Source organism: Mycteria americana, chromosome 3, assembly GCF_035582795.1.
Source record: "Mycteria americana isolate JAX WOST 10 ecotype Jacksonville Zoo and Gardens chromosome 3, USCA_MyAme_1.0, whole genome shotgun sequence".
NCBI classification, from domain to species: Eukaryota; Metazoa; Chordata; class Aves; order Ciconiiformes; family Ciconiidae; genus Mycteria; species Mycteria americana.
In genome coordinates this window covers 41,800,219-41,817,833 of record NC_134367.1, presented here as the reverse complement: position 1 = coordinate 41,817,833, position 17,615 = coordinate 41,800,219, and the positions used below count along the sequence as shown (strand labels likewise).

At 37.3% G+C, this 17,615-nt stretch overlaps 1 protein-coding gene across 3 annotated transcripts in view; it reads left to right on the top strand.

Annotated features, from left to right (window-relative positions):
* The window catches only part of RNGTT (RNA guanylyltransferase and 5'-phosphatase), a 197,062-nt gene that overhangs the window by 47,453 nt on the left and 131,994 nt on the right, over positions 1–17,615 (top strand). For all 3 annotated transcript variants that reach the window (XR_012775201.1, XM_075498347.1, XM_075498348.1), the window contains exons 9-10: positions 4,184–4,319; positions 10,924–10,995. Coding sequence is in view for 2 of the 3 variants with exons in the window: in XM_075498347.1 (XP_075354462.1) it covers positions 4,184–4,319; positions 10,924–10,995 (208 nt within the window). In the remaining variant the exon portion in view is untranslated. The remainder of the gene's footprint in view (positions 1–4,183; positions 4,320–10,923; positions 10,996–17,615) is intronic.

Here is a 17,615-nt window from a genome sequence, read left to right as displayed (position 1 = left end):
TAAGCTCCTATGTGCTGTTTTAGTTCCTATCGAATGTATTTGAGAAATCGTTGTTCTTCTTTCTTTGCCTATGTGGTGTTGCCCAGAGGTGCTCTCTCTATTCTGATGTAAGTGCTTATGCTGCTAATACCTTAATTAACTTCTTCAAATATAACCAGTCAGGCCACATCTGGATAATATTCAGAAATGTACTGATCAGCGGTCTAAAAGATTTCTCCAAGAAAGCTTGAAGTGTCATCTGGACAAAACTCAAAGCCTGATGTTAAGCACATGAATTTACGCTTTTTGAGTTAAACAAGCAAACAAACAAAAAAACCCCAACCAACCAACCCAAACCCCTCATTAATTAATAAATTCAGTTTCACCAAAACTTTGGCATGGTTGCATATCTCTTTTGCTTCTTGCACATTTTCAATTATCAGCTGCTCATAGAACACTTCTGGTTGACAGTCCATCCTTGACCAAATTTCTTCTATTTTATGTTGGTAATAATTAGAATTTTGACAAATTTTGTTGTGTGGACCACATTCAGAGTTTTTTTCAACAGTTTATTACATTGGGGGATGGAGGTGTTTTCAGGCTTTCAGCTTAAAAAAACCCAAACAAAAACCTTTCAAACCAGATATATCTGTGTCAGTCTAATGTCTTTCTCATGCAGAGAACTTGTTCAGCTTCTGTGTTAGGCAAATATGTTATCGTGAGACCCATGTCAAATGGGTCTACGTTAAGGTAACTACCTGTCCTGAGACCAAATTTTTTTTTTGTCTTCAAAGTAAGCACATGTAGTTTCTCAGTGGCTCTCTGAAGTAAGATATAATTGTGATTCCTGGTGATCTTTGATTGGAAACCTTTTGCATGCAGTTGGAAGACTTACCATTGTCCCTGCCATTTAGAATTTATGGTATAAACAGCTAACAGTGACAAATTTTAAAAAGAGAAAGAGATTGTGAGAAGAGATGTAACGTTAGCTCTGTGGTTTGAAAGAGAAGGAATCTCACCACTAATGATTGGTGGGCTATCCAGCTACCAATTCTTAAGTAGATTTCCATAGATTTTGTTTTGAGTGAAAGATCTGGAGAAGGTGGTGGTGTGCTACTCTTACTTTTGATGTCAGACTAACAGATTTTGATGAAACTTTCTGTGTGTCATCTGAACCTGTAGATGTTTTAGGTGGCTGAAAACAAAGCTTTTAACTGTTTATGGTTTAGTTTGTTCCCCCCGCCCTCCCCCCAAGCAGTTGTAAGATCTCTTATTGTATAACATTTGTAATGATGATACAAGTATGTTTTACATACTTGTAAAACATAAAAAACATAAAAAACATGTTTTACATACTCGTATGTAATACGAGTGCTAGATGATACAAGTGCTAGATCTCTTGGAGCATTAGAACTTGTTTCTGGTGCTATTTTGTCACTGAGGGAAATTACAATGAAAGCATGTACTTAAAACAGCAATAAATATGGGAGTGCAGAAATGTCCAATTAAGCTTATTTGAAAAATTAAAACTAAAGTAGTGTGCATATTTTTTTTTCCTGTTACTTACACACCTCTTCTTCCCTCCCGATGAATTCTTTAATTTTTGAGAAAAACACAACATGTTCTTTGTAATTAGTTTTAGTTTTGAATAAATTTACATGGTTTGAAAAACAAATGTTGTCTGTAGATTATTCTTGCTTCTGAAGAACTGGCGCCAAGTTATCTAGTTGAATGTATATTGAATTATTTTTTTCATAAAGCATCTCATGTGCAGCTTTCAGCTCTCCTAATGTTGCATTGATTTAATCTACTCCCCCCCTCCCTCCCCTGACTTTAGGTTTTCTGCTCACATACGTTTTGGGGGTTTTTCTGTGTGTGTATGCAACTGATACGTAATGTCTTGAAGTACTCATCTTGTCTGTGGAGAAATGCAAGTTGAACTGATCTGTAATGAACTATGATTGTAGTCATAATACTGAAAGAAAGTATTTATTTAAGCTGCACGGGTGGTACTGTGTTCCTGTAGTCAGATCTACTGATTTCTAGAGGTAGGATCTGTGCAGACAACAGGACAGCTGCCTGTGTAGACCATTTGCCTGCAGGGTTTCTGGGGGATGCTTGCTGCTTTGTTTTGACAGCAGAGATCCTGTGGGCATTACTTGTAAGAGCAATGGTGAATTTTAGAAAAGAGTGCTGATAGCTCATTATTTCTTCATAGAAACATAGGACTTTCCAAGGAGAAATGGATGACTTATGAAAAGTGCTGTTTTTTTCCCCACATATATCCAGCATATTTGAAGACTTACAAGTATTAAAAGTTCTTTGCTGAGTGAGTCTTCAAAATATGCTTGTTTTCTTTCAAAATATTCTGGTGTGGATGGTGAAACTCCTATCATCTTTTAATCAAGTGTTTCCTATTCTGTGCGGTCAAAACAACTGTACTGCAATCCAAACAGGTTAGTTGCTCTGGGAAGGTTTGTGTCCCTTCCCTATTTCTATCAGAGGTTATTCAAGAACATTAAATGTTGTGAACTTTTAGAACCACTGAACTATCTTGACAGTTGGTAGCGCTCCTATTTTCTTCTCTTTTTGGGTTTCCATGATTTTGACTTTTCTCAGTAGAACTTCTATAATAACATTTGTGCTTTTAGCACATCTGTGTGCAAGGTGAAATGAAAGGATCAGTGAAAGAAAGCTCAGCTTAGGGTCATGCTCTCAGTTTTGGTGTAGACCACCAACATGGTTAGTTATGGCATGATCGGGCATAAGTTCAATTACAGCAGCTCAGGTGGTAATTAGTAAGACTGACATAACTCAGGTTTGACTGAGACACCAAACTTGGACCTACTTTTGAGTCTTCATGTCAGCTTTGTCTCTCATACACTTATTTCTTGCGCTGCTGTTCAGCCATGGTGTTTCCTATCTGATCATTTGATCACATCTTGATAACTATATTGTTCTTTTCGCTGGTCTTACTAAGTGCAATCAAATCTTGTTGGTTCCAAAAAGGCACCTTTCTGGTCTTTTTTGCTTTGCCAACCTTCTGAGCCCCACAACAGTTTCTATCTTCCTTTACCATATTGGATTCAAGCTGCTAGTCTTCAGTTTCAGCTGCTTGTGGTATATGCTCAGCACCTTTATTGCTTCTCATTCATGATGACTTGTTGCAGCTGGCCTTTGATACTAGTTTCCGCTGAAATTTCTTCAGTTTATTTTCTGCAGTCGGAAGGAGTGCTCTCCTAGGCTGCTGCACAAGCTGGAGAAGACCTTTTTCTGCGCAGCTGCCTTGTTATTCTTCCTGAAACTCTACTTTAGTACTCTTGTTGCAAAGAGCAAAGAAAACTTTACAAAGGTAACTCAGGTGTGTTACAGCTATCATGGTGTTTAGTGTCTCTTGTGGTTTTTAATCTTTTTTTCTTTCTACTTGTTTACTGTTTTTTCTTATATACAGAATGTTACCTCTATAGAGCAGTCTTCTGTGGGATTAGCACAGAGAGGTCTAAATTAATGACTTGGGCTCCCAAGTACTGTCATAATGTAAAGAAATTTAGAAAATTCAGATGTCTGCAACTGAACCAAGCTCACAAGTTGCTGGTGATAGTGCAGTAAGCTTTGGGGTTTTCTTTGTGTGTGAAGTGAGAGGAATGTACCTTGGCTAAATTTGTCAGTGTTTTAATGAAAAGTGGCTCAATAGTTGGCTGGGACCTTGCAATACTGCACTGTTAGATAACCAGTGATAGACAGGAAAGGTGTTTCTTTTGAATGAAACTCTGAAGATTTATACTAGGCAAAGTTCTGGTCCACTTAATAAAGGAAAAACTGTAGTAAAAGATCTTTTAGCAGAATCTAACTGAATTAGCCTCATGTATTTCTTACAGCATTAAAACATCTGTTATTTTTAATAGATTTTCAGGCATCACTTTGTCTGGACACAGCAACTTTTTTTTTATATATATATATATACACACACACACACTGAACTTTTATCTTTGAAATATTTTCTTTGTGATAATTTAGTTCAATGCAATTATCTGCTTTCCTGAAGCAATAGGTTTAAACTCTTAACTGTAAAAAAATTCCTTCTAAAATGCTTTTTTTAATAATGTCTGTCATGATTGCTTTTTTTAGCACTTAATAAAAATCAAAATAGTGGACATCTAGAGGATATACCTTTAATTATAATATCTTAACATTGCCTTTGCAGGTACATGATGCTGATTGACGGCAAGAATGAAGTTTATATGATTGATAGAGACAATTCAATTTTTCATGTATCTAATCTGGAATTTCCGTTTCGTAAAGATCTTCGCACACATCTAACAAACACTCTTTTGGATGGGGTAAGGAGCATACTGTATAATTATTGTAACAATTTCAGTGCTGTTTGCTTTTGTTCAGAAACAGGGCCAAGCTTTTAGGCCTGGATCAGTGAACATGGGATTTCAGGAGTAATACAGATTCAGTCACTGGCTGAATGTGGGAATCACACTTCTTAAGTCATTTCTTATCTACAGAATAGCAGTGGTGACTGCTCTGGGGGGAGCTGTTTGTCTTTGAAATAAATCAAGGTATTGAGATGACATTCTCTGAATATGAGAAAAGGCTTGAAGAGAATCTAAAGAAATTATTGCAGAACCTCATCTCTTGTTATAGCTTTATATTTTGATACAGTAAACATGGTCAATTTGATCCAGTTAATGTAAATATTTCTAAAATTTGATAAAATTTTCATCATGTCTTGATAGGCTTTTGTGAATTGATGTCTTTGCTTCTGTCACCTTTATTTTCAGCTGACCTGAATTATTGACTGATTTAGAAATGGCTTAGTTATATTTGTTTAAGACTAAAATATTTCTAAGTTGTCATGCTAATTTAAATTATGTAAAGTTGCTAATGAACCTTTTAAGCTAGTTGTAAAACAAGCTGTAAAACATCTGTACTTGTTGTTTGAAGGCTGGCCTGGAGTATTCTTGGTAAACTTTTCAGAACAGTAGCCACAAGAAGAGATTATTTGTTTCTTGACCTTCCTATTTTAGATGAGCAAAAGAACTTCATTAGCTCTTGCACTAAATACCTGTCAATGTAGATGAACGCAGTTTCCTGTCATGTTGCAGTAGCATCGGAGGCTCTCTACGTTGTTGTCACTCTTGCTTGCTGAAGTACTGAATATCTGAGATGATCTTCCATATTGGTCTTCTGAAGCCTAATGCACCTTTCAGATACGGGAGACCATATAGTCATTGTTAACTTTCTTTTGTTTCTTAGGCCTTTGTTGTCAGTATCCTTCTTGAAATGTCACTTCTGTGAATGATCTGTCTGACTGAACACACATTTACATATGAAGCATGTATAAATTGAATCTGTGAGGATAATTATTGTAAGGAACAATGTACTGTCTCAGGGACAGAAAAGCAGATAATGGAGTATTTTCTACCACCTCTGCTTCACTGAAAAATTGAGAGCATAATGCGAGAAATGCTATGCTGTCAGCTCAAAAGTGGTTGCACAAGCTGTCACGTCTGGTAGGAGCCTCTTCAGCCAGGCAGCTTCCTAATGACGTACATAATATTCTTAATGACATACATACATAATATTCTTAATGACATACATTAGGTTCCATACTGTTGAGATAAAAAGCCTGGTACTATTTTTTTCCCCTGCTCTTTCTAAGGCTATTGAGAAAGTAATGGCTTGCCAGTGTCCATATTGTGCAATCCTAGGTGTTCTTCAGGGAAACTGCTGCTCTCTTTTTTTTGTGTTTCAAAACAGGTATTTTAGTAAGGGTGGCTAATATGTACATGGTGGAAGATAGGGATGCACATATGAGATGTGCATAAATGTGGCTGTGGGGCGTGGGAGAGGGGCTCTGATCTGGTGTGTTGTGTTTCCCAGATTTATAGTTTAAGTCTTTTAAGAATAACTGAAGTTCTCTCAGTTACCCAGGACATGAACTATAACTTCACTTAATACATTGTTTTTTAAAAGTTTGACTGTTATAGCACATTTCAGTATTTCACTTCATTGGCATAAAATTGATCTTACTGTGATCCCCCCCCCCCCCCCCAGTTTTTTCATGAAGTGGAAAGCAAAATGACATTAAATAAACAAGTATTGGTTGAATGAAGTACCTTCAAATAAAACTAAAACCTTTTCAACAGATACTTTTCATAGTACAGATTTCTAAACTTATTTAAGTATGGTCAGTTAAAAAAAGAAAAAGCTGTTGATAGAATATTTTTCTTTTCAATTGAAAGTCCTTTCAATAGGTTTGAGAATAAAATTTGCCTGTTTGAACCATCAGAACAGCTTAACTTCGTAATTGAATATTTGTTTAATGTTGGTGCCAAATGATAATTTCCATGACTGTTTTTTTACTCTGGATATATGCATGATTGATTTTTTTTTTTTTTTTTTAAAATCCATGGGAAGAAAAATTTGGCTTTTTTGTATTAACATATTTTGCTAATTAGTGCTGAAGGGCTGTTGAAGTTAATTCTTTAATTACAGGTTGAAGTAGTTCATACTTACTGCCCTTGAAGTAGCTTTCTCTCTTCCAGAGAATTAAAGTATAGAATGAGGTAGCTCAACTGGCATTGCTTTGCAGTAATCTTAAAAAGTATGAGAAAGAAGGAAAGACAAAACAGAGATATCAGTGCCATGCAGCAAAACAACTACTGGTGTTAAGAATACAAAAGATTAGGTAATTTCCCCTAACTTTATTTAGAATGACAGTGTATATAAAACTTTCATAAAGGCAATTTCCATGAATTCAGGGATCTATTAACTTGCTTTAAGTCTTCTGGTATAAGCCTTTCATGTGGTTGTCTTTGAGAATTTCAAATGCATTTACGGTTCACTTCAGGCTGAAATTACTTGCAAACAGTTCTTACCATGATCAGTTATGTCTTGTGTGATGAGAGATGTCCTGCAATACTCCGTGCTCATCTCCAGCTCTTCAGTTGTGATTGTTCTCCTGGCAGGGAAGAAAGTTTTCTGCAAAGCTCATTAAAGCTAATTTGAATATTACCTACAGGTGGCTAGTATAATACAAAGTATTCCTTTAGAAGCCAAGTGTTTTGCATCCATACTGCTATCTGAGGGAGTGCATAGATTTTTGTTCAAGTGTTTTGGCTGTCATGCAAGAAAACGAATTAGTTATTTTCAGGAACTTTCTTGGCATTCTGCTTAGCTTTGGAACAGTTGAGTAGAAAATGCGGAGGCATTCTTAGACTTGAAATACTTTTTACAATCTTGTATATATTTTATTTTATTTGTATATAAAATATTGTTCACACTTGAAGACTTAGGAGGGCCAAGGACTCCAAAAGTGGAGAGCAAGACTGAGATTGATGTATGTTTTTGTATCAGTACAGACCTCACTTATTTGTAAGCTCTCGAAATGGCATAACTTACAACTTTTGGAGTTTGCAAAGGCTGGTACTTTGTGCAAAATAGATTTTATAAAAAAAAAAAAAAGCTCCTTTCATTCCTGAAATACAGTAGTGGCTAGAATTGTGTTAAAGGTAAACAGACAAAGGAAAGGCAAGGCACAGGAGGAAAAGGAACAGTAAACAGATGTGTGATTAGATCTGATTCCATACTCTGTGTCAACAAAAAATACATTCTGCAAGTGACTGGTGAAATGAGATCCTTTGCTTTGTGATTAAATTTTGGATTATTTTAAGTCCAAGTTGCTTGCTAGATACGTGATTCAAGGAAAACAGAAAAAGTCCATGAGCTGTCAGTCCAGCATTGTTCTTTTGGAACTTGTGAGCTAAAAGCTCTTAGCACAGTTGCTGTTTCTAATATGCTGTAAGACACTGCTCTGCAGCACCAGAAGATTAAGAAAAGGAGATTAACACCAGCACAGTTTTGCCAGATTACATCAAAGAAACTGGCCGTTGGACCTCGTTCTGCAAGCCCGCAGATTAAGCTAATACCTAAACTAGCAGCGAATGGGCAAGCAGTGGTAATTTTAAAACATGCAATAGTGGCCATAAAGCTACATGGGGTCTATAAAATGAAATGCATGGATGCCAGTGTGTTTTATGGATACTTTTGTGTTCTATTATCATGTCATGTGAGTGTTTTTGTGTTTAAGTTTTTAGTTATCTAAAAATTGGTTTAAATATAGCCTTATAGTATCAGGTTATTATTCAGATCAGAATGAGTGAGTTTGAATGTGATCAGTTTATCAAACACTATGTTTTCCCAACAGTCTCTGAACTTGCCTTTGAGGTCTATTCCATAAGGTATTTTTCAATTCTCATAATTTCAAGGAAGATTCTGCAATCAGACTGTTAAATAATGATGTGTTAGAGTGTTTCTAATCTGAATTGTTCTTACGATCACTTTACAGCTTTTGCCTTATGACAGTTGTATTGGCGTAACTAATGGAGCAGTGAATGTTGTTGTCATGATGGAGATGAGCAGTGCAGGAATTTGTCATCTCTACTTCTAAGGCATATTGTGCTGTTGTTTATTTGCTCTGGTAGCTGGGATTTCAGTCAGGATGTGGAAAGAGAACAAGAGGCAGGGGAGGAAGAAGAGAAGTGAGGATGTAAGGAAAGAGGCTAGTTTGACCAGTAATAGAGTCAAAAAGGTTTATACATGTCGGAAGAGGAGAAAAAGTTTCTTTATAAAATTAATTCTGTATCAAAACTGAATGTTCCAGAGAAGGTTTAAAAATCATTCTTGGTCCTCTTGGCTATTTTTATAATTCTTCTTAAACTGAATGTCCAGAGATTCAGATTTTGAAAATTAGGCATAAAAACTTGTAATAACAGGCACTGAAATGTTTTCAGGATTTTGTATACAAACGCTAGCTTTGCATCAAAGCTGAGGCTCTGAATATGCATGCTGAGGAAATGAGTCTGTAAACCTTAAATATATGTTCAATTAAATGTATCTTAAAAATCTGTTTCACTTGCTAATATGATTTAAACTTTAAAGAAATATGGTAGCATTCTTTTGTTTCAGTTTTACTTTGTTACTCATTTCACCTGATTACTATCAGTAATTCCTGGTGGGTTTCTCCCCCCCCCCCCCCTTAGATCTTTACACACTCTTCCAAGTTTGAACATCATGCTTGCTTTCTCTCTTCGGGTGTATCTGTTGTTGCAGTTAGTTATAAAATGTATTGTCAAAGAAGGTATTGCTGCATTGCATCTGCTGTTCCTTTGATAGCTCACTGGTGTCTTACCTAAATACTGGAAAGTAACAGAATGGCATTTTGTTACATCAATCCTATGTAGTATTTTTGCAAATGTTATTTGACAGTACCTACAGTACCTGTGACTGAACGATTTTTAGAGTTAAGAATAAGATATTGTAATGTTACAAAGGAATATTTTTCACTCAAATTAATTTTTTGTAATTTTTTTTAATGATGTGGAAAGATGTGTAAGGTCACTTCAGGTAGTCATTCACAACACCTGTGAATGCTTCATTTGGCTGTGAAAGCCCAATCTCCATCTCAGTATTGTGTTTACAGAAGGTGAGATTCCAAAATATTAAGTAGGCAACTTATAGTTCCCAGTGGGTTTTGAGAACAACAGGTTCATATCTTCTAGTTTAGTTTTAAATGCTTAAAGCTTTGTGTTTGCTTTTAAAGAAATCTATGTTTTTACAACTGCTTCCTTATTTTTTTAAAGCCAAATGCAAATAAATACTAGGTACAATTCAAGAAGCTTGGTATGGTTACAGACTGAAAATAAGTCTTACATTGAGACTCTTGTTTGGGTTTACTTTGTAGAAGTTATGGATTCTAAAAGAAGTTAAAAGGTTGTAAAATATAAAAATACTACTGACATAGCAAGAAACAAACTAAACAAAATTAATTTGAGTTGTTGTAAGGTTCTCTTCTGGAATAATTCTTGAGATCACAATTTTGTTTTCATCATGTTATAGTGAAATATTTTCACCTTTTCCAGTTGTTTTCTTGTATGTGTGAATTTGGAATTTTAACTTGATATTGGCAGCAAAAAATCCTTAGCTGATACAACTAATTTATTAGCCAAGAATTTGGCCGGGGGAGAGGGGCAGGGAGAAGACTGATTGCATTTAGAGAAGTGAATATTTCAAAGTTGTCTCTGAAAAAGATCTACCAATTGGTTGATTGTTACCATTTTCAAGCATGACTAATTTCTGTGAAACTAAATATTTTGTATTAGTTTATCAAACTAATAAACTATGTCTAATTCATATCATAGGAAGCCTGAGTTACAGATGTAAGCACCAGCATGTAAGATGTATAGATTTTTGCATGTACTGTTAAGTTCAGGAAACATTTTGTGTTTGGATGTTGATCGTTAATAAGTCTTTCTTCTAGCTGACCTATTTTCAGGATAGTTTACCAGTATATATTGAATGTTAACTAATTTCGTGTGATACAGATAGTATCTGTGGTATTTCCATTTGAAGGAACCCTACTGTTTAGTCACAATGCAATGTTCAAGCAAATTGCAGTTGTCTCTGCTGCCTAGGACACTGTTAACGTGAAAAGATACAACCTGAGCATAGAAAATGGATGTTAATGCTTGTTCTTTACTTCCTTGCTGTTGTACTACTAATTGTAGGCGAGATTTCCAAGAGTGCTTGATTGACTTAGGATCGCAGCTCTTACTGAGGTTTCTAAAAACTCAGTATTCACTCAAGAAAGGTAGTGATTTTAAAAGCTGTGGGGAAACTAATGTATAAATGTTGCAGATCAGAATGTGGAGCCTTAGTACAGCTTCCTGGCTTCTTATTGAATGCTTCATGAGAGATATTTAAGACCATAGTAATATTTTTATAATCTTGACCTAATGTAAAATTTTTCTGATAATAAAGATGTGGCCGGTGTTTGATTGCGTCATGCTTACAGGTACGTGCACCAAGTATAAATGTGTTGACATTCTTCTATATTCATGAAACAAATGTAAATGTCATCTCTCTTCTTTTAAGGAAATGATCATCGACAAGGTTAATGGACAGGTTGTCCCTCGGTACTTGATATATGACATTATTAAGTTTAATGTAAGTACTTTCAGTTTTATTGCTTTCATCATTAGTTATTGATTCTGGTTTCTATTTTAATCTTATTTGTATAAGTAAGAGCTTCAGAGTAAATTTAAACACCAACAGTGTTTGGGTATTTTGTGACTCGATAACAAGCAACGCACCAGAATTAAGATTGAAAACAGCCCTATAATAGACATTGATTTCTTTCCACCTGCTCAAGAAAAGATGGCAGTTTGAAACAGTCTGGTAAACACTGTTGGAAAATTTCCCATTTCTAGAGCATGTTAGAACTACTTAGGCAGTGAAATTGAGAGGGGATGGAGAATTTAGCCTGTAAGTGGTGTGTTTGTTACCAGAGCATCACAGTGGTCCTTGTTAGGCTGCTCCATCACCTCTTTCTCAAATTTCTCATTGAAACCAGGCAACTTGTCCTCTGTTAAGTCCTCAACAGCAGGCTCTCCTGTTTACCCTGGCTGTAGGGTAAATACGTAATAAAGAAATATATTGTGGAAGTTGTAGAAAAGGAGGAGTCTTTGTTGACAGCTGGGAATAAAGTCTTTATGGTCACAAGAAAGAGCTGTTGAACAGTACAGAAAATGAGAAACTTTTTTTCTTTAAAGCAGTTTTCAAATATGGTAAAGGTTTGAACGTCACCAAAGGGCTCTTGTATGTTACGTTTTATAGATTTTTTTTTTTAATTATTATTTCTTGTATTTTTCCCCCAAAAGTCATGATACATGAGGAATTTGAAGTTAGTCAGGGGTGTTATGGCAGGGTCTCCTATTGAAGCTTATTTGAAGAACTAACCTTGACAATGTGTTCCACTTGTTAGCCCTTATTATGAAATACATTTTCTAGTGATTTCTCTGTTATGTCTAAGGAAGAGAAAATGTCCTTTAGGAAGGATCAGTTTAACCATATATATCTTTTTAAAACAATATTTAAAATAATTTTGTAAAAACAGAAAGTGTATACTGGTTTTGGTTGGGATAGAGTTAATTTTCTTCATAGTAGTTCATATGGTACTGTGTCTTGGATTTGTGACCAAAACAGTGCTGATAACACAGGGGTGTTTTAGCTATTGCTGAGCAGTGCTTACACAGAGTCAAGGCCTTTTCTGCTTCTCACCCCACCCCACCAGCGAGTAGGCTGGGGGTGTACAAGAAGTTGGGAGGGGACACAGCTGGGACAGCTGACCCCAGCTGACCAAAGGGCTATTCCATACCATATGGCGGCATGCTCAGCATGTAAAGCTGGGGGAAGAAGAAGGAAGGGGGGGACATTTGGAATTATGGCATTTGTCTTCCCAGCTAACCGTTACACATGGAGTCTGCTGATGGGAAGTAGTGAATTCCTTGTTTTGCTTTGCTTGTGTGCACAGCTTTTGCTTTACCTATTAAACTGTCTTGATCTCAACCCACGAGTTTTCTTACTTTTATTCTTCCAACTCTCTCCCCCATCCCACCGGGGGGGAGTGAGCGAGCGGCTGTGTGGGGCTTAGCTGCCTACCATAGTTAAACCACAACAATGTGTTAAATTTAGTCACTGGACCTGTGACTAAATAGCCCACAGAAAAACACTCTAGTATCTGTTAATGCTTCTGGAAAACCAAAACTATTGTTTCAGTGCTCCTAACAGGACAAACAGTATTACTAAACCATAGTGCATTTCAGAGTTCCTAAACTACCATTGACTCTTCCAGACTTGAGTAAGATACTACTCAGCTCAAGTAGGCCACTCCGCGTAAGTGGGAACTGCGAATGTAGGCATGGTACTAGTCACCAAAAATGCCTTTGGTATTCATGGAAGTGTAGTCATACTGTGACTTAGGACAGCCACTTTTAAAAGTAATAGTTTGTGGGGAATGCATGTTAGATTAGGAATAGCAGCTTTTTGTTAACTCATTTTAATTCTGCATCTTGATGATCTTTTCTTTAATCTTTTCTGAAAAAATAGGTGTTAGTTTCCTGGACCCCTCTTATGATTAGGACTTTGCAGTAAGCAGAAATTCCTTGTAGACTTCTGAAAAATACGATCTTCTAAAACCACTCCTGGGTTCTCATTTGTCCTTTCCATTTTCTTACTTGTTTCTCCACCTGTGATTCCATGTTTATTTACCTTCCTGTCTTTCCTTGTCTCTGCTCTCGCTTTGTTTCTAACCTGCCATTCACTGCTGTTACTCTCCCTTTGAAAAATAAATGTAAGGTAAGAAGTGTACAGTCTTCTTCTTCCCTCAGTTTGGGATATGCATATACTGTCCTAGCAAAATAACACTTTTTGAAAGTCCTAATTATTTTGGTGAAACATTTTTTGGGGTGGAAGGGGAGGAATCCCTCATTTGTAGCAAAGCGTCCAGACTTAACATGAAGAATCCCACTTGGCAAACAGGAAAAATGATCAGAAGTCTGCTTTTGAGCAGGGCTCTAAGTGCTTTAAAGCTTGTTTGGTTTTGTTTGTTTTTTAAATGCACTGGGAATGAGAGAGAAGAGTTAGTTACTGTGTAATACTATTTTAATGTCAAGGACAAATTAAGATAATGTTATCAGTATGAGTACAAGCAGGGCTTCAGCTGCAAGAAGTCATTAGCAGTGGTCCTACTACAAAGATTGAAACGCACAGTGGTTTTTAGATAAATTTTGGAAGCTTAATTACAAAACTGGGCACCCGAGGATGTTTGGCTTGGCAAGAAATGATCAACAGAATTTTATCACCAAGAGAGGTAAATGTATTGAAAACTTGTAATTGGCAAGCAAGGATAAGTTCCTTTTAAAGTTGTGTTAAGTTAGATTTGTGTAAATTTTCCTAGCAGAGGAAAAATCAAATAATTACACAAAGTATCATTCCTGTTTAAAAACAAAACACCCTCCCCCCCAAAACAAACACACCCCTTCCAAAAAAAAAAAAATCCCAAACAATGTGAGGTGCTCTGGAATTTGACATTGCTCCTTTTGATCTTGAAAATAGTTGTGTCTTCTGAAGGTGAATGGTGGAGTTACTGTACTCACGGTCCATCATGTGAGTTTAGATTTCACAAGATTTCCAGCTTGTCCCCCATCTCATCCTCCACAGTGACTCAGCATATTCTGCTGTTAGAGATGCGACATTGCAGCTGGGGAAACGCGAATACAAAAACCCCCTTGATGAACACCTTTGCTCAGGCAAACCTCATGTTTAAGTCAGGTCTAGTGAACTAGAGGTATTTTCAGCTGACCTTATTCTCAAATGCTCAACCTGTTTTGCTTGCACACCATCACATACTAGCTGAGCGTTACAAAGTTTTCTGGCTTTGTCAGAAGATTCCTTCTGAAATACTGCATTCACAAATTCCACATTAAGTCCCAAAGACTTACGTGCGCTATTAATACTGCTGAGAATTTGTGTGTTAGGATGACCAGCACTAACACAAAAATACGGAAGTTAGTACTACAATAAGGTAATACATAGTTTTTCAGAATGCACCATGTATTTATAGTAAGATTTATGTCAACTTGCACTCCTCAGGATGACTGTGTAAATAGTACAGTGAAAGCTGTTAACATGTATACAGAAAAATCATAGAATTAAATTTTAGATCACAGCAAAATAATGTAATATAATTTAAAATTTCCAAATGTCATTTACTGTAATATCACTTTGAACTATTCTCAGTATATCTGGTCAGCATTATTGTCGTGCTTCAAATTGCAGTGTACTCCATTCTTGTATTTTAGTTCTTCATTATGTTGGTTTTAGGGGGCTAAATAGTGTTAAAATTAGTGTTTGGAAGTGTAGCAGTTGAGACAAGGCAACCTTATCTCTGTTCTATGCCATATTTCTCTGGCTTTTAACTAGGGGATGTGTAGGACTGAAGACTGATACCTAAAGGAAGACCAAAGAGCTTAGCCTGGCTTCTCTAAGTTAATAAATACCATGACCACTATTGCTTTTTATGAGCAGAAATGGTGAGAGGGTATGTTCATTCTTAAAGCTGTATGTTTAAAGTTTCAGCCTAAGAAACAAATGACAAACTATGAATAGTTGTGTTCAGTTTGTCCCTTGCAGCTCTGGCATTTGAAAAGTTAAACGTTTAAGAGAGAAATGCCCATTTGAGATTTAAGAGAAATAGTGGTCTGCTAGTAATGGATCAGCTGGGAGTAAAAGTTAGGGTTTTCATTTTATGTACAATACTATGATTGTGGGATAACATCATGGAATCACGCAGCTGAGTGTGTCGGTACATCACGGGATCTTTCTTCAGACTTAGTCAGGATTTCATCTGAGTGTGATCCAAAGGAGGAAAGGAAGTCACCTTAAGCAAGGATGATGTGATCATCAGGTGAGAGTGGTAACAGAAACTTAACAGTGAGTAGAGGCTATAGAAACAAGTGAAAGAGAATAATACGGCAGAAAAATGAGAGAAAGTGAGTGGACAAAAAGCTACCTTTTACAAATTTTAATCACATGGTTATCAGTGAGGCTTATTGTTACTTAGCTTTTCGACTTTGCTGTGGTGTATCATGAATAAACTATAGCAGCCTTCCAGAAGTAACTGAAGGAAACCAAGAAAATAGACTGGTTGAAATGTGTACTATGTATTTGGCTCTAGATGTCTACACAGGAAAAGTCTTAGGAAGAAGGAAAAATAAAAATTGGGTTTCAGTGATTGGGAGAGACCTATACCGGAGTTCTTAGGGGAAACATGGATATAATCTATCTTGCTGTATCTTTCCATGATAAATTTTGTATTTAATTCTGATGCTTATCACCTATAGCTGCTGCAGAAGTCAGTCTTCAGGAATACTGATGGAACTCTTTGCCTTCATTTATTTTTAATCGCTGTTTCTGTGACATCTAGTTTCTAGAAGCTTGTGGTAACACATCCCATTGTGTTACAAGAGATGCCTACGTCAGGAAAACCAAATGATTCTTCAGGAGATTAAGAAAGATATTTTTGTTGTCATCTTCTTTAGTCTGAATCATGATGTTGATTATTATTAATAGCAATTCAAAATACGACATTGCTCTATCACTGCTTTCATCTCACATGCTAAAATCACATTTATAGAAAGGAAGCTATATGCTAGTGAAATAAGCCCACCTTTTGACCTCAACTCTTTGAGGAAACCCAGAGCAATCCCTGCTTTTTATTTTCTGCTTTGCTTGGCTCTTTCTATAAAGAGCACCTCAGAGTACATACAGTCATCTCTCAAAGCGCATCCTGAGAGGCTCTATACGCCTATTCTAAGAATTAAAACTGTGCAAGGGGCGGGGTCCTGCTACTGAAACGTTATCTTCTTTTTAAGTAGTTAAAATTGTCCCTGGCACAGTTTTGGCTCTGGCTGGCTGTAGTGCTCTTGAGCAATTCTCAGGACTAGTTTAAAGTTTAACATTGCTCAGAGACCATTATGAGCAGGTGTTCTGAGATGTTGTCATCCTCTTTTGGAGAGTGATAGTATGAACATGGTCGGACAGCCACTGGCTTCAGGGCCAGAGATGAGGCCTTTGCCATGTTTGTTCACCAGTGTAGTTGTACCCAGAGTGTATTCTAGTTCTCAGACTTGGGGCTCACCTCTCTGAAGTTCAGAAAGTGCAGTTTTGTGAAATGTATTCTGCCATTAATGTGCCTTTAGGGGCTTAGGGCAGAGGACAAGAAGACTCCTTACGTTGAAAAGAAGAGAGGAAATAAGGTGGAATAAAAAATAGTAGCATATCATGACATACAGAAGAATGCTGTTATGGAGAGTAAAGGCAGATCCTTTAATTGTTGGAAGTTAATTAAAGGAAGATCCTTTAATTGTTGAAAGATACTGTTTAATATCTTCATCAGTGATCTGGATGGGGGGATTGAGTGCGCCCTCAGTAAGTTTGCAGATGACACCAAATTGGGCGGGAGTGTTGATCTGCTTAAGCAAGGTAGGAAGGCTCTGCAGAGGGATCTGGACAGGCTAGATGGAGAGGCCGAGGTCAGTTGTATGAGATTCAACAAGGGTAAGTGCAGGGTCCTGCACTTGGGTCACAACAACCCCATGCAACACTACAGGCTTGGGGAAGAGTGGCTGGAAAGCTGCCCAGCAGAGAAGGACCTGGGACTGTTGGTCGACACCCAGCTGAATGTGAGCCTGCAGTGTGCCCAGGTGGCCAAGAAGGCCAGCAGCATCCTGGCTTGTATCAGGAATAGTGTGGCCAGCAGGAGTAGGGAAGTGATTGTCCCCCTGTACTCGGCACTGGTGAGGCCGCACCTTGAATACTGTGTTCAGTTTTGGGCCCCTCACTACAAGAAGGACATTGAGGTGCTGGAGCATGTCCAGAGAAGGGCAACGAAGCTGGTGAAGGGTCTGGAGCACAAGTCTTATGAGGAGCGGCTGAGGGAACTGGGGTTGTTCAGCCTGGAGAAGCGGAGGCTGAGGGGAGACCTTATTGCTCTCTACAAGTACCTGAAAGGAGGCTGTAGTGAGGTGGGTGTTGGTCTCTTCTCCCAGGTAACAAGAGATAGGACAAGAGGAAACAGCCTCAGGTTGTGCCAGGGGAGGTTTACATTGGATGTTAGGAAAAATGTCTTGACAGAGAGGGTTGTCAAGCATTGGAACAGGCTGTCCGGAGAGGTAGTAGAGTCACCATCCCTGGAGGAGTTCAAAAAAACGTGTAGATGTGGCACT